Genomic DNA, 24247 nt, shown 5'->3' on the forward strand with positions numbered 1-24247 from the left:
CCAAGCCGGACACGCGGGGCGCTGGGGCCGATGTCCGCGAGCTGTTGGGGCCGCGTCTATTTTTTTTTTTTCCACTCAGGCGCCATTGGGGCCGCCCGCCGGCGGGGGCCTTCGCGGCCCGTATCCCGGCAGGCAGCGGGGGGGGTTCTCCCTTTCGCCGCCATCTTGGTGCGCAGCCATAGGGGTGAGCCGGGCCGCGGCGGTGCCGGGATGGGGACGGGAGGGGGCTGCCCCCGCCATGGGGCTGCCGGCGGGCGCGGGGCTCCCGGGGCGTTGTGGCTGGCGCCGTGCGGGAGAAGGAGCGGGCGGGATGGCGCCGATGCGCGGCGGATGGTGCTGGCCGCCGCCTGAGGCCTGGAGCGGCCGATGCCGGCGGAGGCCCCCCCCCCCCCCCGCCATGAGACAGGGGCCGGCTCCGGGAGGCTGCGGCGGGCCCCGCTCGCCCGGCGGGGCGGAGGTGGCGGCCGGGGGAGGCTGACGGCGTGTGTGTGTCGTTTTAGGCCTGCCGGGACCAGGGCTGTAGGAGGACACCATGAGCGGGAGGTGAGTGAGCTGCCCCACGCTGCGTTTGGCTCGTGGTTACGGCGTGCTTTTGGCAGGTCTTACTGGAAACGGAGCGTCTGTTAGCGTTTGGAGAAAGCTGCGGGCAGTGAGCTGTCTTCTGTGCCTGCTCTGATTTTCCAGGACAGCTCCTCTGCCCAGTACACCTGGTTGTCCTGGGTGTTTGTCAAACGGCCGTAATTGGGTCTGTGTTTTCTGAAACCCATGCCTTTAACTGGTTGTAGTTGTCCATGTTGTGAGCTGTGTTGTCCCACAACTGTCAGTAGGTGCTGACTGTTAATATTGGCTTTGTTGGACTAGTCTCAGTCTTGATCATACTGTTTCCTTAAGTAATGGAGTTACTGTGACAATGATTTTTTTTAATAGATATAGGGAGGATTGTGTTCTCAAACAGCAGGGGGATTAAAACTGAATCACAGCATTTTGTTTTAATATTTATGTGGAAGCCAGAACTGCGTAGCTTCCCTTAATGGCATTGTATCATCAGCCAGTTACTGTATGCAGTTGAGACATGGATGTGTTTTGTGCAACAAGCCATGTCGCTACTTTAAGCATGTAGCACAGGCGGGTCATTGTCATGGAGAATTGTTGAGTTTGTGTCACTTGTCCAGCACACGTGCATTGAGTTCTAGGGCTCTGTTTCTGCCTGTCCACATAAATGCAATTTGAGGCTGCAAACGAATTGCTAATACTTTATCGTCCAGCATCTCATGCTTAACTGTAGCACAAGAAATTCAAAGTATTTAGTATGCATACATTAATATTTTGGGCAGAGTTAATTTGTACACTTTCAATACCTTCAGGTTGTGGTCCAAGGCCATTTTTGCTGGCTACAAACGTGGCCTCCGAAACCAGCGAGAGCACACCGCCCTTCTGAAAATTGAAGGTGTCTATGCTCGCCAGGAGACAGAGTTCTACTTGGGCAAGAGGTGTGCCTATGTATACAAAGCAAAAAAGTAAGTCACTTCCTACTGTTATGCTAAATTTGTCAGCTTATGTATCAGGTTCTGCAAATACTGGGGTGTGAGCAGTCTGCTTAGGTATCTTTAGATAGAAACAAAAAAGAAAGAGCTCAACTTGCAAACAAATGTCCATACAGTATTGTGTAGAGCAGTTTCCTTGTTTGGTCTTAGGTTTGAAGTCCTTTGTTATTTTTCAGTTAGTTGACCTATTTATCATTCAGATCATGAAACTAATGTATAATAATCATTCAGTGTTATAAATGATGCATTAGAGGGCAAATGAGAAGAAAAGCAACCTTGGGTCTGGCAAAAACTGGAGGCAGGTTGATAGAGCAAATTGAGGTGCGATGAACTTGTGCTGAGCACTGTGTGTTACTGGGATGTTTAATGGCAGAACATTCTGTGAAGGCTGGAGGAGTTTATCCTGACTTCTGTGTGTCTGTGTCAGAACACTTCTGTGCTAGCATTGGTGGAGGTCTTTAGAGCGGTCGCTTATTGCCTTCCACTTACTTTTTCTTTGAGCATAGTTGTTGAGATACAGGAGTTTAGAATTGTCTTGAATAAAATTCATCAGGCTGTTTGTATGACCACCATCCTTTTGACAATAGCATATGACTTCTAAGGTAGCTGTGGCCTGTCCCAGTGCCTTAGGCTCATGCCTGTGGATTTTCTGGAGAAATCTTAGGAAAAGATGTTTCGTTTGGAACAGAAATGGAGGAGTTCTCGTTTTGATTTAAACATCAGTGTTTTCCATGTTCTTAAGCTTTATGGTTTGTTAATATTTCTTTAGTGGAGCTTCTGATAAGCTGCAGCACTTAACCCATTTGGAAGGCACAGTGCAATTTATGTGCTCAGAAGCTTTTCTGTTTCCTCAGCAACACTGCAACCCCTGGTGGCAAGCCCAACAGGACACGAGTGATCTGGGGGAAGGTAACCCGTGCCCATGGGAACAGCGGCATGGTTCGTGCCAAGTTCCGTTCCAACCTCCCTGCCAAGGCCATTGGACACAGAATCCGAGTGGTGAGTAGCTCTACTTCAGCAACGAGGCATTCATTGGCAGCTTTGAGGGTGCTTTTTAATTCCCCTGACTATGAGGGAAAGCTTGAACTCTGATTTTGTTCTGTTGCTGTTGTGTATTCTTTGTGAAGTTAGGAGAGGTTTATTGCTGGCTGCTTGTGCTGAGAGGATTTGTTGCATTGTGAAGAGTTTTGTAAGCTTGTTCAGGTTGCCTGGAAAGGCTCTTAAAGTTCCTGGACTCTTTCAGCTCTCTTGTTAAAGATATCTTGATTTCTCTTCCTTGCATCTTGCGTACATACTTTTTGCACTCTTCTGCCCCGGTTCCAACCCACTGGCAAGGGAACTGGGGCATCAGTTTTTTTCTCCTACCTCCCAAATGTTTTTAACTGAGGGGCAATTATCTTCCTAGTGATCTTGTCTGAAGAAGCATCATGGGGGTGTTGATTCTTTCTCCTGTGCCTTAGGAAAAGCACAGTAGGAGCTGCATGGTTAAATCCTGAAACCAGATACATGAATCCTCTTCCTCTCAGTGAGCAGGAGGGCCAACAACTCTGGGGGGAGCCTGGGTAACAAAGTGCTACTTGAGTCACGAAACTAGCTGTAACGCTTTCTTAATTCTTGTACCTCTCGTGTAAATGGGGGAGTTGCTTTTATAGCAGTTGAAGAGAAGCTTGTTTAAGATCAGTCCCACAATAAGGTATCTAACATGATTCTATTTTATTTTTTTTACAGATGCTGTATCCATCTAGGATCTAAATTTTTATTGGAAATAAAATGCAGAGTCTGTTTCATTTTTGTACATTCCTATTTTTATCTTCTCCACCTATTTTGAGGGATTTCATTATTCTTCAGTGGCATATCAGAGTGTACAGCGCAGTGATGCAGTAGTGACTCCAGACTAGATCCAAAGAGGGAGATTTGACCCAGCAAGGCACTTGTACAGCAGGCTACATTCTAAAGGCAAATAACCGGCAGCCCTTACCATGACCTGTCTTTGCCTCCATCGTAGAACGACTGATTTGCAGGGCTAAGCAATAAATGTTTACAACCTCAGACTGTGCACGCAAGTTTTCTACAGAATGGGAGAAATATTTCCTCTCCTCCCAGTTAGGGGAAAGCTTGTATTCCTGTTTCTTGTGAACTTGGCAGTGACTGCTGTTAGGACAGAATTGTGTAGTGGGACATGAAATCTTAGCATGTGTAAGTCCTTCCAGCTCTCATCTAAAAACAATAGTTTTAATAGAATCAGAGAGGCCGCATTTGGCTGGACAGCATGTGTGCCGTTAGTGTCTGCTCTGTGTAACAGGTATGCACCTGTCTGACGTTTTCATTGTACGGCTCTAGTGTGAGCGTTAATACCTGCTGGTTTCCTTTCCAGCCTTACCACAAAGAGTATGTGGGATGGGAATGATCTTTAAATCAGGATACCCTGTTACTTTCATGCTTTTTTTAAAGTTTGTTGAACAAAAAGGCAGTTAAAACAGGTTGAAGAATACTTTAAAGTCTGAGTTTCTTGGTACACTTCTCAAAAATACTGGGTAATTTTAAGGGAGGTTGCACGCAGCTGCAGGTTGGCATGGCTACTGCTGATGTCCTAGTCTTCCTTTCCTCCCCAAATGACCCATCGGTACCCTAAGAGGGTGATAACTGCTGATTCATCACAGCAGCTCAGACACTAGGAAAGCATCCCTGGCTGCTGAGGCAGGTGAGTCATTGCCCTAACCCTCACTCCAATGTGAGGTTTTTTTTCCCTCATGAATGAGAGCTTGCCTGTCCCCGCTGCTTGTATGAGAACTTGCAGAGAAAAGCAGCAGCTTTTACATGGAGAGAAACTGGGCAGCTTATAGGGTACTTGGGTCAAGCAGGGCTTTATTCTTAGAAATACCAAGTTGTACACGTAGGATTCAAAGCAGGGTGGGGTGGAATATAAACTGAACTTCCAGGTTGGGGCTGTACCAGAGGAAAGAGGAGGAAACGTGAGCAAATCATAGGGTGACAGCACATGGATCAGACTATGGTCACTGCTGAGTGTTTGGCTTCTGCTGAAGAGAAGGTAACGAGTGCTGATTTTGAGTTATTCTTTGTGTCACAACTCAACTACAGCATTCAGCTGGTCCTGCCAAAACCAGTGTGTTTGGCTGTGCGTAGCGGCTGCTCAAAGCAGGTATAGCCTGTTGGAAGGCCGCTTTAATGCTACTGCCTGTGCTGCAGCTTCCAAGTGAAAACCCCTTCGACTCCTTCAAAGTGCAGTGCAGTACAAATACTGCATGGGAGGGAGCTGTGGCATCAGAGGAGCCTGCTGCCTGCTCCTTCGTGAACCAAACCAGCTGGGAGCTCCTTCACCTGCTGGACGTGCTGGGGGGGCAAAAGGGGAAGTTGCTGCTGATGGAGATGGAAGATGCATATGCGACAGCCCCTGCTGTGCTGCTGGATTTTGTCCAGGATTTGTTTGGCACAATTAGCGTGCCAAACTACAGCAGGTGGAGAGGATGAAGGAGGAAGAAAAAGGAGGAGATTTGGCTGCATCTGATTTTTATGCTGTGGCAAGCAACCATTTTGAAGCAGCTCGTGCAGCGGGCTCTTCTGGGTGAGACCCTCTGGAAGTTGAGGAACCTCCTCCCCCATGTGCTGGTGGTGATCCATCCAGCCCACGTGGGCAGTGGAAGCACCTTGGAGGATGCAGTGTGCTGGCTGGGGCTTGCCAGCAACTGGCTCTGGAGGCAGTATGGGATCCTGGAGGCCAAGAGAGCCGCATATAGAGCGCTGAGAGAAGTTACAAACTACCAGGAAGGTAACCTGAGACACATCTAAATGTCGGGTAAGAGAGGAAGAGGGAGGCTTTGTGGAAACAATCACGTGCTTGGGTTAGGGCCTGTAGGGGCCTGAGGAGCAGGGTAGGCCAACGAGATGCTTAATGACCAGGTTCAGATACAGGAGGGAGGATGAGCTGGGCTTCACAAGCAACGTGATCTGGGAATTGAAATAATGTCCCAAGGAAGGACAGACATTATACACATCTCTGTGTGCAACCTGCAGTGGAGGACAAGGCAGGATCCTGAGGATGTCTCGGCTGCCTCCTGCCACAAGGGGACACTGCTCCCTCAGCTTCATGCCATGCTTGCTCCAAAACCGTGACTGCTGCATCAAAGCTGAACAACTTACCTCAGGAATCTCCTATCAAAAATCACTGAGTTTCTTCTTTGCATGAAATGAGATATTTGAGCAAGGCAATGCCCCCTAGAAACCTGCTGGGCTGGTTTAGCTGTGAGCAGGGAGGGAGTTAGAGCAGGACAGCTGCCTCTGGGCTTTAGACTGTCCCAACACTGGCACAGTGAAAGAAATCCAGGTGTAAGAGCTAAGACCACGCTTTTCCAGAAGAGCCTGGGAGCTGAGGTCTTTAGTACATAATTCCTATCAGCACAAAGCTCCTGAAATTCCCCAGGGTTCTTTGTAGACAGGATGATGGGATGGCCAAGATGCTGCAGACAAGGTAACAGTCCATCTCCTGATGTGTTGTTTGCCATTAGCATGCTGGTTGTTCTCAAGCTACTCTCTGCACACCAGAATAGTTGAAGGGCTGAAGATGTGCTGTCTGAACTTGTTACAGTGGCTGGATGGGGACCTTCCCACCTACCCTGCCCCAGTTGAATTACTGGGATGAGTGGTCTTGAATCGGTGTCACTGTGGAAGCAGTAGATAATTGCTCAACTCACATCCCATCCTTTCTGGGCATGACAAGGCACCATTGTTAGTCGTGCTTTTTTGTGTTAGGACTTTAAATGTGTGTGCTTTAGGTGTGCTTTAGGTGTGCTTTAGTCAGATCTTATATCCAGCTAACAATCTAACACCAAAAGAAATATTAAAGCCTAGTGTTTATTTCATTTCCCTGTCTGTGTGTTCCTATAAGCTTTAAAGCAATAAACATCAAATACTGTGAAACTGCTGCTGAAACTGCAGGTATGTTCAGTGTATCATGGAAAGGGTAGGACTTGAAGTTGGTACAGAGCCTCTGAGCCAACATTACTGAGAGAAAGGACCCTCCAGGTTTTATTTCAAGTATGGGTTCTTTCCACATCCTTAAGGATAATGAGGTGATAGAAGCAAAGCAACACTTCTGTAAGTGTTTTGGTGATGCTGGTACTTTGCAGCCTCTTGGATGAGGTTTTGGTTGGGGGGGGGGGGGGGTTAAAAGACAGGGAGGAAAATGACCTTGTCTGGTTGTTTGGACATAATTGTAGCACACTTGACCTGATTTCTCTTTTGCGGAAGAGTCCTTCCGGGAGCAATCAGGCCCCACCTTTTTTTAGAGCATTCACTTGCTGATTTGGTTCAAGCTAAAGCAGAAATTAGCTCCCTCGAGTCAACACAAGATGCTTTCTGTTTGCTGCAGGCATTTCGGACAGCTTGTCATTGTAGAAAGTTTGGCTTCAAAAGACTCATCAGCACATTCGAGCATGCTTAAAGCATGTTCAGGTATTGAAATCCTGTGCCTCTACTATCTGCTGAAACATCCGAAAGCTAGTTAGCCATCCAATTTCAGGCACAACTCGTGTGTCACTCAAGTTTCTCCTGTCAGCACGTTCCTGCCATGTCCAGGCACTTTGTGTGGTGATGCGTGGCACTGCCAAGTGCTGCTGGTGGGGCAGAAGCTGTGAAGCACGAGGCTGCAATCCTGGGACCACCGGGATACCCTGCAGGGACCAGTGCTGCTGCTGCAGGGGTGTGTGGCTGGAGCAGGAGTGCGATCACATGGGAAGGAGAAGAAGCAGAAGGCCATGATGCTCTTGGGCTGCCGTGTGTCCTTCCCTGGCTCATCCTGAGTGGACACAGGAGGCTCAGAGCTGCCTGCTCTGCTGCTGTGGTTGCTCCTCCAATTAGGTGTCCAATGAGGCCAAGTCATGGGAGAGCCACTCTTTAAATGTTTAAAGCCCTTCTCAGGTTGAGGAACTTTCATGTGGTGGTGATGGCTGCTGGGCGAGAAGGGGCACTGAGCTCCAGCAAAGCGGGAACCAGCTGCTGTGGCCTGAAAGCTGTCTGGCCCCCTCGGCTAGAGCCCAAAGAAGGGAGAGACATGCAAGCAAGCATTAGCACTGCCCAATGGCCCAGAAATCAGCCAAGCACTGAAGGTCTCTTCCCAAGGCAGGGAGAATGATCTGCTCTGCTCAGCTGGCATCACACACTGCAAACATCAAGGATCGGCTGTCCTGTGGGCTCCTGGTGTATGAACATGTGATTGCCACCTCCCAAAGATTTTGATCAAAATGGCACTCAAACCAAGCTTTGCCTCTTTCTGAAAAAAACGTTGGTAGCCCTGCTCCTTACTGATCCAATGCATCCTGCCTACGTGCTAGGACAAAGTCCAAACGCACATTGGGGCAATCTTGTAGGGTGCCAGGAGGGAACCTTGCCAGCTGGCTACCCGTGGCCTCTTTCAGGGCTCAACGGTGTGAAAGCAGGCAGCTCCAAAACATCCTGCTCTGCCCATTGGAACACCTCCAGCCTGGGAAGTTGATGGGCCTGTCCTTCATGGCTCAGGCCCTGCCATCAAACCGATGACCACTAGGTTTTAGGCCCTGATGAGGCCGGGAGCACAGGGACAGTGGCATCGTGGTTATTTCTTCCTTGGCTCTGGCAGGGCCCAGTAATTCATTATCTCTAAGCAAAAACCCCAGGATTTTGTCTGCATCAGAAGAAACTGATGATGGGAGAAGCTTCACCAAACAGCTGATGGCAAAGTGGGGTTGGGAAATCTTTGGGTTGGAAACCTGCTTGGGATACACATAAATAGAAAGGAAAGAAGAGAATCCTTTATCCCATCCTCTCTGCTCTCTTTAGATGAGAGGTGAATCATGGTAAATGCATCTCCTAAGGGGCCTAATCCCACAGATCTTTGGTCTTGCCTAGACATCAAGGCACTACTAATGTAAAGGGTATATTTATTTCTCTGGAGAACGCATCCTCTCTTCCCCCTTTTGAAGTCCAAAATGAAGAGATGATGTGTTTTCCCTGAACAGGCACGGGAATATGTAAGAGGTGCAATTACCCTGCCTTGCTTAGGGCGAGCTGTAGAGATTTTCTACAAGCATTTCTGTCAGATTGCTGTCTGAAGGCAAAGGGCAGAGTGTCGGGCCTTGTAAACACATCTGGCTTTCTGCTCGGACGCCTGCCAGAGCTCTGAAGTCACTTCACTGGGGACTGCCAATACTGCTGAGCTGACGGCTGCCTCTGACCTGTGCGAGCTGTATCTCTTTAAGTAACACAAGGGGAGATAAAAGTGTATTTGCTGTTAGATCTTGCCTCTGTTAATGAGTAAGGAAATGTAAACGAGGTTGTTTGGGTATTGTGGGTGACATTCACCTTTCTAACCAGCCCCCCCTGGCAATAGTAGATGTGTACCCAAAATTAACCATACAATTGCAGAGGCCACAAAGAACAGCTCCGTCCGTTCCCAAATATTAGTTTTTGGGTGACTGTGCTGGCAGTTTAAACGTCAGGGCCACTGAGGAGGAATAGCCAGCAGTGCTTGTTCTGGGCTGAGCTGGGAAGATCCCTGCGGTTTTTCCTGTACCCTCCCCACAAGGCAAAACTTAACCCAGGGAGTGACCTGCCAAAAGCCCCCTTCCCAAGGCACTTTGGTGTCTCTGTGCAAGCCACTGGCACAGCACTGGTTGAGAAGAGCCCTGTGAGAATGATGCTATGATGGTCTTTGCACATCAGGTAGGATGTCGCTGGCACTGCCGCGCTGCAGGATGTGGTGGTTTGCAGGGAGCGTCTCACATCCTCAGAGCAAACAGGTCTGGGCTTCCCCTGGTCAAACTGGCCAAAGCAAGAGCTTTTCCTTGGCTTGGTGCTTGCAGGGAGGAACTCTTCAGCTGTCTTGCTATACAAATCCCTTCCTGGAGCCCTTCTGCTTGTGTCTGGCTTCTGGAGAATCCCTGGTATGAGATCCATACCCAAAATTCTGTAAGAGAGGAAGGTGTGAGCAGAGAAACCCCAGGGCTTTGGGCTGCTGGAGACCTGCACCTTCCCAATGCTCCTGCTGCTGTTCCTGGCATGGCTCTTAGTGCTGACTGCACCCAGGGCTCTTCTCCAGATAAAATGCAGGGCCACGAGCAGGACTCTGACCAGATGAGAGGAGATCCTCATAAATGCAAAACTTGGGCAACAAGGCCAGACCTGGCTGTTGAACTGTGTCCGACTGTAGCCCTGGCACGCTGACATCTGCTCTCAGGATCCCCATGCTGGCATGGGAATGTAGCCTTTTGCAACAACAGACCCTGATCTTTGGAAGAGGGGTCTAATCCTCCTGGTTTATCTCCCCTAACCTGGTTATCAGCACTAGTCAATGAGTAAGTTACTTTTACTAAGAGCTAGGGCAGAAAGTCTCTCTGAAACCCTTGCCCGGGCTGTCCAGCCCCACAGTGCTGGCATGGGGCAGTGTTTGCTAAGCCCGTTGTAGCTGAACCACACATTTCCCTGGGTCAAAACTGGGGGCACACAGCGACCTCCCTGAGCTGCCCCACCTTGGCTGTGCCTGAGGAGCTGCTGGTGGCCAAGGGGACAGGCAGGGAGCAGGCACCCCGGCTCTGCCACCTTAGGGGCACCTCTTGGGAATCACAGGCCCCAGGTGGCTGGGTGGGTGCATGGATTTCTGCTCTGCTTTTGTCCTTAGCTCTCTGGGGTCTCCATGTCCCACAGAGGTGTTCTGCAAGGGTGGCTGCCTGCTGCTGGCACCTCCAAGCCATTCATTCCCCATTAAATGGGGAGCTATTAAATATTTGGGGGGAGTCTGGGACCTGTTTATGGCACGGAATAGGGAAAGCATTCACCACGTGTGCTGCGGGTTGGAGCTTCCTGGTTCACCTACAGGCATGCCAACGCCTTGCCAGGGCTGGGCACGGCACCGGCCCTCACGTGGTGTTCATTCACCATCGGCTGGCAGAGCCCGCTCATGGCCTCTTCCCTGTGCTGGGGCTGTTAAACACATGCCAGCACTGAAATCCTAGTTACAGCCCCGCATTTACCCCTGCAAGCATCCTGTGCCCCCATGGGACGTGCCCCAGGGCCGGTGGGGCTGAGGGGCTGTGCTGGGGGGGGGGGGGGGTGTTTGTAGAGGGGGATTATGTGGGAAGGGAGCCTGAGGTGCAGCCTGTGGGGTGGGGACGCAGCTTGGCTTTGGGGTGTTTCTGGGGCTTTGTGCTTGTGCAGGAATTGGGGAACCTGTGAGCTGTGAGGTGGGTATGGCCCTTGGGGTGCTGACTGCTCCCCAAGGCGTGGTGTTATCGTGGTTATAGCACAGCCAGCTGTGGGCTATAGCCCAAAGTGCCCATGGAGGCCACCCCATTGCCACCCTGTGTCTCAGCGTGTCACACACTGGGGGTGCACATTACACTCGTGGGGTGTGCTATCACCCCCTCCTCTGTCAGTGCCTCATACGTGCCCCCTTTGCAACCCTCACATCCTCCTCTACCCCTCCCCACCTTATTTCACCTGCCTTCCAGCACCTCCCGCGTTCACCAGGAGGCCCGTGCCGGGGGCCTCGGCGTGCTGGGGGGCTGCTTTGGGGCCGGGGGGCGGTGGGATGGGGCCGGGATGGGGCCAGCCCCTTGAGGAGCTCCGGGCCCAGTGCCCGGAGGCGGTCCGGGAGGCGGTGCGCTGCTGCGGGCCGGGCTCGGCGGAGGCTGGGGAGGCTGCGGAGGAGGCTGCGGAGGCTGCTGCGGAGGATGGAGGCTGCGGAGGAGCTGCGGGAGCTGCGGGCGCTGGTGGAGCGGGCGGGCGGGCGGCGGGCAGTGCTGCTGGTGGCCGAGGTGGCCGAGGGAGCTCCGGTGGCCTCCACCTTGGCCTCGTTCGCCCGAGACTTGCTGGGAGACGAGGCTCCTCCGGCACCGGGACCGACCCCGGGCTGCCCGTCCCGCTCCCGGTGCCGGTCCCGGGGCGGAGGGCGTCGGGCGCTGTCAGCGGGTCTGCTGCTGGTGCTGTGCCGCGGCGGGGCGGCGAGGGGCCGAGGGAACCGGGCACGGCTGCGGGAGGTGGTGCGGGACGTGCGGGGTCGCCTCCCCCCGGGGCCGCCGCCCGCCGCCGTCGTCGGTGTCCTTCTGCCCGGGGGGGACGGGGAGGACGCGGCGGTGCTGGACGCCACCCTCCGCCGCCACTTCCCGGCCCCGGGAACCGTGCAGGGGGCTCGCTACAGCCCCGGCAGCCCCGCAGCCCTCCAAGAGTGCCGTGCCGCAGCGTGCCGAGCTCTGCGAGCAGCCCTGCAGCACCCCGCAGGTACCGGGTACGGGGTGGGCATCCCGCCCGGGTGGGTCAGGGAGCCGCGTGGTGCTTCCCACTGGGGTCTTTTCCATCCCGATGGGATCCTGTCTCGAGGAGAAGTGCTGCTTCTCAATGGGATATGGCCTTCTGCAATGGGATTTGCTCCGTTGGCCAGTGGGATCAGTCCCTCCTTGGTTGGACCTGGCTCTCCGCCATGGGAGCTGTGCCATTGCAGTGAGATCTGCCCCTCTCTGGGGAGATCTGGCTGTTCCCAAAGGAATCGGCTTCACACTGGTGGGGTCTGAGCCTTCCCAGTGGGATCTGCCCCTTCCTGGTGGGAATCTCAGCCCTGGCAGCTGGGGAAAGTTGGGAAGCACTGAAGCAGCGCTTGGATGGCAGGGATGGGGCAGGTGGCAGCTGTGACATGGTGGCACACCGTGCTTACCTCCAGGGGACAGGGGCTTGGGGTGCAGCCCGTGCTGCAGGTCCTGCGGGAGGAAGGTGCTGGTGTTGGCTTCATGGAATGAGTCAGAACAAGTGGGCGTTTGGGTGTAAAACCACAGGCTGTTGGTGGCCAGTGTGAGCATCGTGAGGGTGGCAGGATGAAAGCTGGATGTCACTGGGGCCTTGAGGCAAGAGGCGAGGCGCGTTTGTGTGCAGGCACAGGGCGCTGGGCAGCTGGGCAGGCTCTGCCTCGCGGCAGCCACACAAAAAAATACGGGCTCACGTTAATCTTAGACGCTGCTTGTCTTGGGCTGTTCCCCTTTCTTCTTCCTTCCTTTCATTTTTCCTACTTTGCTCTGTTTCATGTCCAGGCGCTCCAACGTTCTGCTTTTTCTAGGCCCTGCCCCTGAGGGGTCCCAGCAGTGCCCTGCAGCTCCACGGGGACAGCTCCTCTGTGACACCGGGGACATGGGGACAGTCAGCTGCACCTCAGGGGCTTCTTCCCATTGGTTCAGCTCAGGATCCTGGAGCTGAACGCTGAGGGGCTTTGGAACTGCTGGGACCCACTGCATCTCCCTGGGACCCACTGCATCCCCCCTTGAGGATGTGGGGCTGTCTTCTGCCAACCCTTTGTACCAAGGCAGGCGTATTCCCCTTTCCAGCTTCCCTCCTCCTGCAGGCTTTTGCTTTCCTCACATTGTTCCTGCTGCAATAATTTCTTCTGGTGATCTCCCAGACGCCAGTGCACCCTCCAGTTCTGCTCTGGTGGGACAGCAGCTGCACAGGCAGAAAACCATCCCGGCGTGTCACCTTTTTCCCCCTTTGCACTGCTGGCACTTGCCTCAGAACTCACTTCTTTTTGACTAGCTGTCGATTCGTGCTCCGTGCAGCTGTGGGATTGGAGCACAGTGGAGAAAGAGGAGCAGAAAGCCTGAGCAGGTGTTGCCAGCAGCCTGTTTGTGTGTGCTTTATACATGTTGTGGGTAGGAGGATTCAGCTTTAATTCACCTCTGACAGTGCTCTTAGTCATGTAAGTGTCCCATGGCCTGCATGTGCAATGAGGATGCTCCTCAGCTGCAGGGTCAGCTTCTTTTCATGCCCCCTGTGAGCTCTACGTACCAAAATCTCCACATGGCTCCTGCTGAGCCACTCCGGAGAGGTGGGGACCTGGCAGTGCCAGCCACGTGGGATTCAGAAAGGGCTTCGGTGCGGCCTGGGCTCCTTCATGCTGTGGCCTTCCCCCAGGAGAATAATATGTTCAGTGTAATGTGAGGGAGGAATGTGTGAAATATGGGCCTGGGGCTGTGGAGCACCCTGCAAAGCAGGTTCCAGGGGTGCCACGGAAAGTTGTCATCAACGGAGGCTGAGCCTGTCACAAATCCCTTCTCAGCTTTGAATTTTCCCTTCTCAGCTTTGAAAGGGGCTTGTGCTAAGCTGACAACAGATGGTCTTGCATCCGAATAAGGATACTGGGAGCATCCACGTTTGTTGACAGTGGTATAACTTGTAAGGCTGCGTCCGTATGCTCGTGCCCCTTTTTATTTCAGACCAGCCTCCATGCCCCTTCCTCACCCAGAACATCACTGCCCTGCCCTGCCCGGGAGAGCCACCCCGGAGCTGAACCCCTTGCTGGGAAGGTCCCAGGCTCTGCTTATTGTGTGGTGGATCTGGGACGGGAGCAGCAACAGGGCTCACGTGCCTCGGGTGTCAGCAGAAACTAGTCAGGTTCCCCAGTGTGTGCAGAGCCCCTGAGGGCTGTGAAGAGGGGATGTGTTTGTGGCTGCAGGTTTAGGTTTGTGGACAGGTAGGAAATGCGGCTAATGTAAAGGTTTTGGTGTTGCAATGGTGTGATAAGACAAGGACAGTTTATCATTTGTTACTGGGAGATAAGATCTGATTAGGAGGTGAAAGGCTGAGGTATTTCAATGGGGATGCTGAGCTGCTGTTCTTGGAGACCATAAAAAAATGTTGTAGTGTTTGCAAGCTTTAATGTTATAGTGAAACACTGCAGCAGCTTGTAAGTAACTTGCTTGTAAGTAACCTTTATTGTCCTCCAGAATAAATGCTGGATGTGGATGGAGGCCACATGCTCTCTGCACCTTGCAAACATTACAGCTTTATTTTTATTTTTTCGGTGTCCTGGAAGTCCCTGCTCCCTGCAAGGTTGCTGAATAAAGGGGGGAGCAGTCAGTAGGTCGAGTGGCAGAAGCTGTGTGGTAATACAAACGAAAAACTTCCTTCTGCAGAAGTGCTCTAGGCGTGTTAGTCCTCAGGACCGCCACGTGCGCTGGCTGAGCTGCTGCCAGGTTTCTCTTTCTGTGCCACCAGTGGCTGCTGTGTCCAAACCAGCACCTGCTGGGGGAAACGAGCCTTCAGGGTGGGTTCTGGCAGCCCTGTGGCACAGTGGAACCCAACACTGGGGATAAATTTTCAGGCACTGTAAGCCTGAGATGAGGATTTCCAGGAGCTGCCCTATGCTTTTCAGCAAGGAGGGCCTGGTTTTGCTGTGAGGAGCTGGGCTGCTGGAGGGGGTGAGTCGGGAGGTGGGGGAGCACGGCGCTGATCCAGCACTGTTCTGAACTGGTCTTCTCTCGTTTGTCCAGAAGAGGAGAAGGAGAGGGAGAGGTGGAGGCTGCCTGCCTTCCTGCAGTGCGCTTCTTGGAGCCGGAGGAGCTGGAGAAAAGGCCACATATCAAAAGATGAGAACAATGTTCATGAAGGTATGCCCAGCTCCCGCCAGGGCCTTGTACTCCTGCTGTGACTGCTGGAGGTTCCTCACCAGCTCCCTGGTGGTCCTCACACCCATACCCCTTGCTGGTGGCCTCCTGAAGCCATTTCCAGCTCCAGACATCTCTTCCCTGGCTCAGGTTTGGCCAGAACATAAAGACACCTGGCAGCTGTGTCTTCTGACCTTTCACTTGTCTAAATACCAGCACTGTGGGTCCAGCGTCCAGCTACAGCCCTGGAGCACTGCTGGGCTCAGCTGCGTTTTGCACAAGATCCCGGCGACACGACTGCTCTGCATCCACACAGTGAATTGGAAGCATCACCCCGATCTTACATGATGTTTTCTGCAAATACTGCTGGGAGCAGTGCTCCCAAACCACTTGCAATTGGGGCTGGAGGGGATGAGCAAGAGGGCAGTCAGCCCTGGGCTCACTGATTCGAAGGAAATTGTTCAGGGGTGGTGTGGAGACACACGCTGCTGCATGGAGCGTGTGAGCAGGGGGGTGTCCTCCATAAAAAACATGAGGGTCTGAGAAAAACAACTGAAATGGCCAATTTGTGCAGCGTTGAGATAGCTCCTCTAGGGGAAGACAGCAGCTCAGAAAATTGATGTGCCTGATCTTGCAGTCGATGCCAGGCAGGTGAAGCCTCATACCTGTGCAGAGCATTTTGAGGTTGCTGAGTCTGCTGGAGTCCGTGGGGCTGTCTGCAGGGATGCTGCTCCTTTGCTCACAGGTCACCTCTACTTGGTGAGGTGATGCTGAGTTTGTAAAACAAATTGAGAATCCATTACAAAAAAGAACAGCTGTGCTTAGGTTGTGAGAACATACAAATGTGCTTTATTTCCATGTAGGTTTAAGTTGCAGTTTGTAGGAGGAAGGGTTTCCCACCCGGCTCTCCCTTGACCTCTCTGTGCTCTTTGCAGATGACCAGCAGGACCCCCAGGAAGTGGCTCTGACCAGCCTGTCTGCCAACGGAAACTACGAAGAAGCTGCTGGAGGCGCGGGCACCTAGAGCATGTCCTGGTCCTGCCTGGCTGGTGTGGAGCAGTGGGAGGAGGAGCTGCTGTGTGCCCGCTCACCCTCTCCTCGCAGAGCCCACTGCTCCGAGGAGATGCTGGAATTCGCCAGGGTCTTCCACGGCTGCCAACAGCCTCCGAGGTCCATGCCAGAGCCACCCCCTGCCCTGCGCCCTGCTGCCCCAGGGTGCCTGCAGCTGCTGGTGGACACTGGGCTTTGGAGAAGCCCCTTGGGAATGTACCCTGGGCAAGGTGACGTGGGGACTTTGGGACTTTGATGAAGAAAGGGGAATGCTTGCTAATTTAGAGCAAAATTCCCCACTGAGATTGCCGGGCTGGCCTCCCAGGCAAACAGTCTGCTGCCTTGTTTTCATGCTTTATCGCTGTTTTAAAGTTCCTGCCCTCTCTCTGATCAAGAAAAAAAAAAGGAAAAGACAACACGGTGGCATGGAGACTGCAGTGGGACTAAATATAAGGTCTTGGCGAGCTGAAAAGGCTTAGAGATAGATAAGCGATGTGAAGAAATGTTTAAGCAGTTCCAAAAGGCTACCCGTAGTCTGTGGAGCAACAAAACTACAAATCCTTGGTTTACAGGAAATGTATAATGGAATACCTGTTTTATGCTTATTTTAATGCAACACAGAACGGGTCTTGTTCCGCTTTTGGCACAAGCTGCTGGGCTTTCTTTGCTCCTGACTGTCCCTTTGGAGTTTCACCCAGCTCAGGCCAGAACCTTCAAGCCCCTCACGTCCTGCCTCCCTGTTCCTTGCTGGGTGATGGCAGTGCGTCCTCCCTGTGTGTCCGTCTGTCTTCTTTCTCACTTCTTTTTCCCAGTGGCAGCAAAGCATCTGAAGTACTGCCGGCTCCAGCCAGCACGCCCCTCCAGCTGCGTGCCTTTGGCTTTTCTCTAGCTCTTACCCAAAGCAGGGGCTGGGTTTGTTACCCGGCTCTGCGACTGTCAGCGGTCTTTCCGTGCCTCAGTTTCCCCACCAGCAGCGTGGGGATGGCAACACCTTGCCTACCTCACCAGGGTGACGACGTTGCCCTTCATGATGGTGCTGCTCTGCCCTTTGGGCTGGGAGAGGTGAATCTTTGTTTTCTTGCAGTATTTGGCTTTTGCCACCCAGAATGTACCAATGAAGAAGCGACCCGCAAAAGATCTGCAGTTAAACCTCAGTGTTACAAATCCAATGGATTTATTTACTGGAAATTTATAGGTAAATCACTGCACCTTTCCCTCGCACTGAAATTTGCATTGAAACTCATGAAGCGCAAGTGGTATCGAGAGGGGTGAGTGGGAATGCGTTTGACCCCAAGTATTTTCTTTTTTCCTTTGGCTGAGGATTGAAGTAACATTTTTTTTTTTTTTTTTTTTTTCCCCTGCATTAAGTGGTACATGATGGTGCTGCATTAAATTTTACATGTTTAATTGATTTCCTAATTCAAGGGCTCTGTTTCTGTGTCTGCTGTAAAGAATAAAGACATTTAATTGCTGAACTAGATTTATTTATTTTTTTTTTGTATACCATAGTGTTGTCTTTTAAATAACATTATGCACGGTGGCAAGAACTGGGGAAATTATCGGGGAAGGGGATTTGGGGAATTATTGGGGAAGGGGACTGAGGGAAGAATGGGTGGGAAGGGGATTGGGGGAAGGATTGGGAGAAGGGGATTTAGGTAATTATTGCGGGAGGACTGGGGAAGGATTGGGGGAAGAAGATGGGGGGAAGGCTGGAGGGAGGATTTGGGAAAGGATTAGGAAAGGGGATTTGGGGAATTATTGGGAAAGGATTGGGGGAAGGATGGGGGAATTATTGGGGAAGGGGATTGGGGGAATTACTGGGGAATTAGTGGGTAAGGACAGGGTAAGGGTGAGGGGAGGGCTGGGGCAGGAGCAGCCCCGTCCGTGCGGCGCGAGGCCCCCTCATTGCCGCCATGAGCGAGCAGAGCTGCCCGCCCCGCGCCTGCCCGCCCCCCTCCCGCCCCCCCCCAGCGGGCGCCTTTCCGCTCAGGCGCTCTGCGCAGCCACCTCCTCCCGACAGCCACGGGCTCCCTGCCGGAAGGGGACCTCGGCGCCACTTCCGGGCCGGGCAGCGGCGGCGGCGGAGCGGCGGCGGCGAGAGCGGCGGCGGGGGCAGCGCTGTAGTGCCGGAGCGGGGCCGGGCGAGGCGGGGCGGAGCTGGGCGCCACCTCCGTCCGCGAGCCGGCACCATGATCACCTCGGCCGGTGAGGGAGCCGTGCGGGGCCGTGCCGCCCGCCGGGGTTTCGCTGAGTCAGGGCCGGCACCGGGCGCCGCCGTAGGCCGCGGGGGGGCCGCTGGCGGCACTCGTGGGGGGGGCGCAGCACGGGGTCCCCCCCCCCCCCCCCCCCCCCCGGGCCCGGCGGACCCGGGCCGGCGGCGGGGGCGGGAGGGGGGGGCCGGAGGGGGGGGGGGGGGGGGCGGCCCGGGGGGTGCCTCCGGTATCTGACGGGGCTCTGTAAGGCACCGAGCGTGGCCCCCGGCCCCAGGGGGGAAATGAGGCGGGGGAGCCGCGGGGTGATGTCTCCGGCGGGGGGGTCCTGACCCCACAGAGGCCTTGCAGAGAGAGAGGGAGACTAGAGGGCCCAGGGAAAGGGAGGGGTGTGGGGAGTGAGGCGTTAAGCGCTGCCTCTGGGCCCTGGGCCTGCTGGGGTCTTTTGTAGAGTTAGAAAATACAAAAAGTGTTTCCGAAGGTGCTCAGGACAGGAATCGGCGTGTGGCTGATTGCAGCTTTGTGAGTGACATGATGCAGAGAGTAGTGATCTGCACGGAGCTTTCTTTTTCTGAGCCCTTTGTTTTGTGTTTTGTTTAAATTGAGTAGAAGAAGGAATTAGCGTTAAAGGGCTATTAAAAATGGGGAAGCAGTATGTTGAAGAGCAGTAAGATTGCTTTTACCAAAAATGTAGGAGCTTACAAAAACAAAATGTAGACTTGGAGCAGAGAAGCAGAAAGTCACAAGAGGAAGGCGTGCTGCCTGGCCTGGGGCCACCTCGGTGCTCCTTCAGGCCTTACTGAGGGGTGTGTGCCTAACTTGTTTTTTTTTTTTTAAAATCTGGTAATAGGGATTCCACAACATCCGTAGGCAAAATGAGTAACTCTATTTCTGTCAGAAAACTTTTCATAAATCTTGGTCCTACGGCTCCTGTTCATATCCAACAAAGAGATCAGATCATTGCTTCTGCTCACACCTGCCTTATTCACGTATGAACTGTAACTTTTTCCAGATGTCAGTAGACTAAACAGATACAGCCCTCCACATACGCTTCCCAAGCTCTGGGCCCTAGACCTCTTGGCTCTTGTTGCTCAACACCCCAGTGTTTTCCTACCTCCTAGAGCAGGGCTCCTGGCACAGGACACAGCGCTCCGGCACGGGTGTGTCGGTGCCAAGCGGAGGGAAGGATTGCCTCGGGTCTGCCAGGAGACATTCTCACTTACACGTCTCAGTACAAAGCTTGGTTCTGTGCCTCCTAGTGCAGCTGTGTGATATTGCTGATCAGGTTTCACCTGAATTGCCCCTACTGCTGTGGGTCCTTCCTATGTTGTACGTTTTAGTTGTGATCCATCGCCCCTCGGGTTCCTCCCTCTCTTCCCACAGTTTGTCAAAATCTTGTGAAAGCCCGACTCTGCCCTTCAGTAGGCTTTCTGGCCTTTGTAACTTGATGTTTTCTGCAGATTTAAAAAGGCTATCAATTTATGTGACAAGTGGAGGATTAAAAGCAATGAATTGTGTTGAATTTGGGGCACATCCTTGGTGTGGATGCACCTTTTCATTTGCATCCTTGCAGTCGGACAATGAACCCCCTGTAACCGCACTTCAGAGTGAGCTCTTCAAGAAACTGTGGGCTTCTCTTCCAGTTATGTTAGTGAAACCATGTTTCTGTAGCTGTTCCTACAAATGGTCTGGGACAGCATCAGGAACCTTGATAAAGCCGAGAGATACGATGTCTTCTCTTAGCTATGAGGCTTGTTTTCCTGGCAGGAAAAAAAAATAGAATGTTTTAAAATGATCTTCGTGCCCTTCGGGTGAAGTGGAAGTGACTTGCTAGTAAACAGGCAGCCAACTAGTGATGGAGCTGGAAGTAAAATCCAGATTCTCTGAGTTTCTATCTCATACGTTTTTCTCTAAGAAGGATCCTCTCTTTAAACAGAGTACCTTTCCATTTATAAATTCTGAGCTTTTATATTCATTTTTAATATAAATGTGGATCTGGCCTTTGAATTTTAATGTTGAGAATTTTAAACCAGCATTCTGGAGACAGCCTTCTTTCATCTTTTGTTTTTGAACTAAATGAGATGTTCACCTTTAAAGCAGAGCCCCACACTGACTGTGATCTTGTTTTGCAGCTGGAATTATCTCTCTTCTGGATGAAGAAGAGCCACAGCTCAAGGTAACCTCAAAGCTGCTGATTACGTCTGGGAACAAATAACAGCAAGTGCATCATGCTGAGAGCATTAGGTTCCAATCAGAAATGATTGGATTTCAGTAACTGTAACGGTTGGACAGCAACAAATCATATTCAGCCTGAAAGCTGAAAGAAAAGGCTTAAATGACATGGTAACAGATGGCAAACTCGCTTCTTCTGAATGTGGAGCAAACTGGAGCTTTGCCGAAGCTCCCAGTTCTCTGATGGTAATGGGAATTTGTTACTTAAATGCGTGCCAGAGACTGTGTCTTGACTATGCAAAATTCAAAGCTGAAGAATATCAAATTTGTAGCACAACTGGAGATGTGTAAAACAGTAATCACATCTAGTTTTCTCTTGAAAGGAAATCACATTGGTAGCAGAAGAGAACAGCAATCAGAGCTCTGCAGTCCGCAGTGTACGAATCCATAGGACAGCACTGAACACCCAAAGTGGTGATGTACTGATTTTGGAAGGTGGAGATGCATATTATAATACTGGCAATCCCCTGAATATTTTACGTGGAAACATGTATAGGTGCTGATAGGTCTGAATAAGCCCTGCTTTTGCTCTGAGCTGATGGCAGGTGGGCTGATTCTAGTCTGGATGTCATTCATCTGCCAAAGTGCTGTGTCCAAATTACTAATGATGGCTGGCGTGGACCACAGCCAGAGGTCTGTGTGCTGCACTAAGGTTGCCACAAACACTTTGAAAACTTTGCATTTTTAGGAATGTCAGCTGTCAGTCATTTTAGCCAGTCAGTCATCACAAAGAGACCATGGGAAGGGGCATCGGGGTTCTCTGCCTTAGAGAACAGCCCCTTCTTTGCCAAGGAGTTACAAAGATTAGTGAATCTTTACAAAGATCTTTTAAAGTAGAATGTGCTGTTTAAGTGTGTCAGTTTTCATCATATTAGTCTTAGTTTGCACATAATTTTTATCAAGGAAATGTAATAAATGCATGTTTTTTATGTAATATTACTTTTTTTTTTTTTTATTTTCTGTAGGAGTTTGCTCTTCACAAGCTGAATGCTGTTGTCAATGACTTCTGGGCAGAAATCTCCGAGTCAGTGGACAAAATGTAAGAGAAAATGCTCACTACTGCAGGGTGTGCTGCTTTAAAAGAATATGCGCTATAAATGGATGTAGTTTTCCCTGTTTGGTACTGGCTCGTATAGCCTCATTCTTCCTGGAAAGCCCTCACTGAAGTGGATGTGGGGTTGGTGCTGTTGTCCCAAAGACGAAAGTTCAATCAAGTTGTTATGTGGCCTTAAAGAGAACTGGGCACAGAGTTGATGCTCTTCCCTCTCTTCTTTTCAGTGAAGTTCTCTATGAAGATGAGGGTTTTCGAAGCCGGCAATTTGCTGCTTTAGTTGCTTCCAAAGTGTTTTACCACCTGGGAGCTTTTGAGGAATCGCTGAACTATGCCCTGGGAGCTGGTGACCTCTTCAACGTCAATGACAACTCGGAATATGTGGAGACGATCATTGGTAAACAACTGCTGCTGCAAAAGAAAAGCTCTTGTGTTGCCAAAATGACTGTACCTTAGAGATTTCACTTCTTTAGCTTCTTTTCTCCATATTCCTCTTCCTCTTACATTCATTCAAACTGATGCTGCAGCTACTTTTATCCATTTTATTTTTGCGTTGCAAAAAATAAATCCCATCTGCTTTGGGATTTTTTAATAGAACTCACTTAGGAGTTCTGGCAGTCTTTTCCTATTCTTAATGGTTACCTCACTGCAAGTTCCTCACCACAAGATTGCTTTGCTTGTGTGTTTTCCCTTCTCTCGTTTGTGTTCTGATGTCGTTGTTAATGTCAGCATAACCTTGGAAATAATCAGCTAATAAAAGTAGCGTCACGCCTGAGGGGTACAATTTTATTATTCCCCCCTTAAACAAAATGTAAGCTGAATGCTTTTTTTTAAAGTATTGACCACTTGGTATCAGTTGCCCTTGAGAGGATTTGATGGACAAGGATTGGCTTTCAGTGTCCCCAGCTAATGCTTACAGTTGGTCTGGGAAGTCTCCTACTGCTGTTTCTGCATTTATTTAAAATACCCTGCTGTTTGAACAAAGAACGTGTCCTTGGTTCCATTTTAAAAATAACTTACTGGTTTCAGTGCTAAAATCAGTTTGTTAGTAGACGTAAGCATCTTCCACTATCGTTTGTGCCTGTGACTACACAGATAGCTCTTGTGCCTCATCCTCACGCAGTTTCCTGTACATTGTATTTTGCTGGTAGCATGCGTGTACGCACGTGCCTTCCAGATGAAAAGAGCAGCGTGGTGAGCACCAGGTTACCTAGTTCAGAATAAATTGATACGCTGGCTAGGACTGAATTTTATGTAGAGGAGTTTGGGCAATTGTTTTAAAATGGGATAATTACTGAGGTATGAAGTGTCTAGGTACATCTGTAGAGTTTGTGACCTTCTACTGAATTGGTTGACTTCAGTGCCAGTAGCATAGGTGTATTTTGACAAGATGAAGGTGTCTGTATTGTTAGTCTCGCTGGTATGCGTAGGCATCTAAATGTCTTAACTGATAATTGCTTATTTCCACCCCCCGCCCCGCTGGTCTCTGGCTGTTTTCCAGCCTATGTGAAAACTGCAAACATCTAGGAAGCTGACATTTGTTCCCCTATATTTGTTTAATATCTTTTCAGCAAAATGTATCGACCACTATACCAAGCAGTGTGTGGAGAACGCGGAGCTGCCGGAAGGGGAGAAGAAACCTGTCGATGAAAGGCTAGAAGGGATAGTGAACAAAATGTTCCAGCGATGCTTGGATGACCACAAGTACAAGCAGGCAATTGGCATTGCACTCGAGACACGCAGGCTGGACATCTTTGAGAAAACAATCCTTGAATCGGTACGTGCAAGATCCAGAAGTGAAGTGCAAGATCTGTGTTGCTTTGGAACTTGATCTGTTTTGTGTGAGCAAGTTAAGAGATGAAACCTGGGGGAAGAGTTTATGCAGTTCTTGTGAAGGGGAGTGAGTCGGGGCAGGGGGTTCACTTCAACATGTTCATGGAAGACAAAGCTGCACAAGACTATCAATCAATTATAAAAGAGACCACTAGCTTTAAAAAACTGCTGAGCTGCAAGCTGCTGGAGGAAGATTCCCAGAAAGCCTGGATGCATGCTGGTTTTTTTAGGTGTTCCCTGTCAGCTACTAGCAGAGATATGACACTGATATGATACAGACTGTAGGTCTGGCCTAACGTAAGAAAAACTTTTATTTTGTTGTGCTTGACATCTGCTGTGATTCAGTAGAAGGGATCTTTAGGGATAGGTAAGTAATTTATGTATGGCAGGTTAATAATAAAATAATAATAATAAAAAACAATAATAAAAAATATCCAGTCGCTGGGTAAGGTGCTCTAATTCTCAGAAAATGACCATGTGCAAAGTTAGCCCGCCCTGACTGCAGGGCAGTACAGTTTGGCTTCAACATGTCTCACTGAGAGTTTAAGGTAAGTTGTTTTACGAAGACATGGCATTAAGAGAAGCATGCCTGTAGTCTGTGAATACGTCTCATCTTGTTATGCTGCAGTGTCTCAATCATATGCCAGAACGAGTAAATCCTTTAAATTGTACCACTTTTTAGTTTAGAGCTTTCCAGTATTCTTGGATGTCTCCTATTTCAGTATATGGGAGGGATAATCATGAGGCATCTGTCTCGCTTTCCTTGCTCTCTTTACTGTGCTATGCATTTACTAACTTAATTGTCTACTCCAAATTGCTAATTTCAAATTGCTTTTCTGAAGCCTAGTAATGAAATCTGTTTCTCAGTCTCTAGCAAGAAATGAGTGTGTTGGAGATCTTTTCTTGATTAACAGT

At 50.8% G+C, this 24247-nt stretch overlaps 3 protein-coding genes and 1 long non-coding RNA gene across 7 annotated transcripts in view; 3 read left to right on the top strand and 1 right to left on the bottom strand.

Annotated features, from left to right (window-relative positions):
- Positions 1-73: 73 nt before the first annotated feature.
- On the top strand, positions 74-3331 carry RPL35A (ribosomal protein L35a). Of its 2 annotated transcripts, none has more exons than XM_035334833.1 (5): positions 74-184; positions 501-543; positions 1365-1517; positions 2399-2543; positions 3273-3331. In XM_035334833.1, the coding sequence occupies exons 2-5, from the start codon at positions 533-535 to the stop codon at positions 3294-3296; spliced, it is 333 nt and encodes a 110-aa protein (XP_035190724.1). In that variant the 5' UTR covers positions 74-184; positions 501-532; the 3' UTR covers positions 3297-3331. The 2 variants fall into 2 exon arrangements, with proteins under 2 accessions (XP_035190724.1, XP_035190725.1); XM_035334834.1 differs by having other exon boundaries at positions 142-168.
- Positions 3332-4021, bottom strand: LOC118171607. Its single transcript, XR_004753274.1, has 2 exons — positions 3900-4021; positions 3332-3667 (listed from the first exon to the last, which is right to left on the bottom strand). It is a non-coding gene; the product is annotated as an uncharacterized LOC118171607 (long non-coding RNA).
- A 7175-nt stretch (positions 4022-11196) lies between these two features.
- C9H2orf72 (chromosome 9 C2orf72 homolog) lies at positions 11197-17481 on the top strand. 3 transcript variants are annotated; one of them, XM_035334937.1, is made up of 3 exons: positions 11201-11810; positions 14843-14959; positions 15892-17481. In XM_035334937.1, exons 1-3 carry the CDS (start codon positions 11264-11266, stop codon positions 15978-15980), a joined length of 753 nt encoding a protein of 250 aa, XP_035190828.1. In that variant the 5' UTR covers positions 11201-11263; the 3' UTR covers positions 15981-17481. The 3 variants fall into 3 exon arrangements, with proteins under 3 accessions (XP_035190827.1, XP_035190826.1, XP_035190828.1); XM_035334936.1 differs by lacking the exons at positions 14843-14959; positions 15892-17481 and adding an exon at positions 12070-12511 and having other exon boundaries at positions 11197-11999; XM_035334935.1 differs by lacking the exons at positions 14843-14959; positions 15892-17481 and adding an exon at positions 12067-12511 and having other exon boundaries at positions 11198-11996.
- Positions 17482-18051: 570 nt separating this feature from the next.
- PSMD1 (proteasome 26S subunit, non-ATPase 1) overlaps positions 18052-24247 on the top strand; it is a 72313-nt gene continuing 66117 nt past the window's right edge. Inside the window, exons 1-5 of the mRNA XM_035334434.1 lie at positions 18052-18211; positions 20349-20392; positions 21414-21487; positions 21727-21896; positions 23071-23276. Coding sequence (XP_035190325.1) covers positions 18196-18211; positions 20349-20392; positions 21414-21487; positions 21727-21896; positions 23071-23276 — 510 coding nt within the window. The 5' untranslated portion in view covers positions 18052-18195. The remainder of the gene's footprint in view (positions 18212-20348; positions 20393-21413; positions 21488-21726; positions 21897-23070; positions 23277-24247) is intronic.

The sequence above is a fragment of the Oxyura jamaicensis genome, chromosome 9 (genome assembly GCF_011077185.1).
Source record: "Oxyura jamaicensis isolate SHBP4307 breed ruddy duck chromosome 9, BPBGC_Ojam_1.0, whole genome shotgun sequence".
In the NCBI taxonomy this organism is placed as follows: domain Eukaryota; kingdom Metazoa; phylum Chordata; class Aves; order Anseriformes; family Anatidae; genus Oxyura; species Oxyura jamaicensis.

Excerpts from the sequence above, each read along its gene's own strand:
- RPL35A (XM_035334833.1), top strand. Across the intron at positions 1,518-2,398 it reads TATGTATACAAAGCAAAAAA|CAACACTGCAACCCCTGGTG; the intron begins GTAAGTCACTTC and ends CTGTTTCCTCAG. Across the intron at positions 2,544-3,272 it reads TTGGACACAGAATCCGAGTG|ATGCTGTATCCATCTAGGAT; the intron begins GTGAGTAGCTCT and ends TTTTTTTTACAG.
- C9H2orf72 (XM_035334936.1), top strand. The coding sequence starts at position 11,264 with ATGGAGGCTGCGGAGGAGCTGCGGGAGCTGCGGGCGCTGGTGGAGCGG. Across the intron at positions 12,000-12,069 it reads TCCCTCCTTGGTTGGACCTG|AAGGAATCGGCTTCACACTG; the intron begins GCTCTCCGCCAT and ends TGGCTGTTCCCA.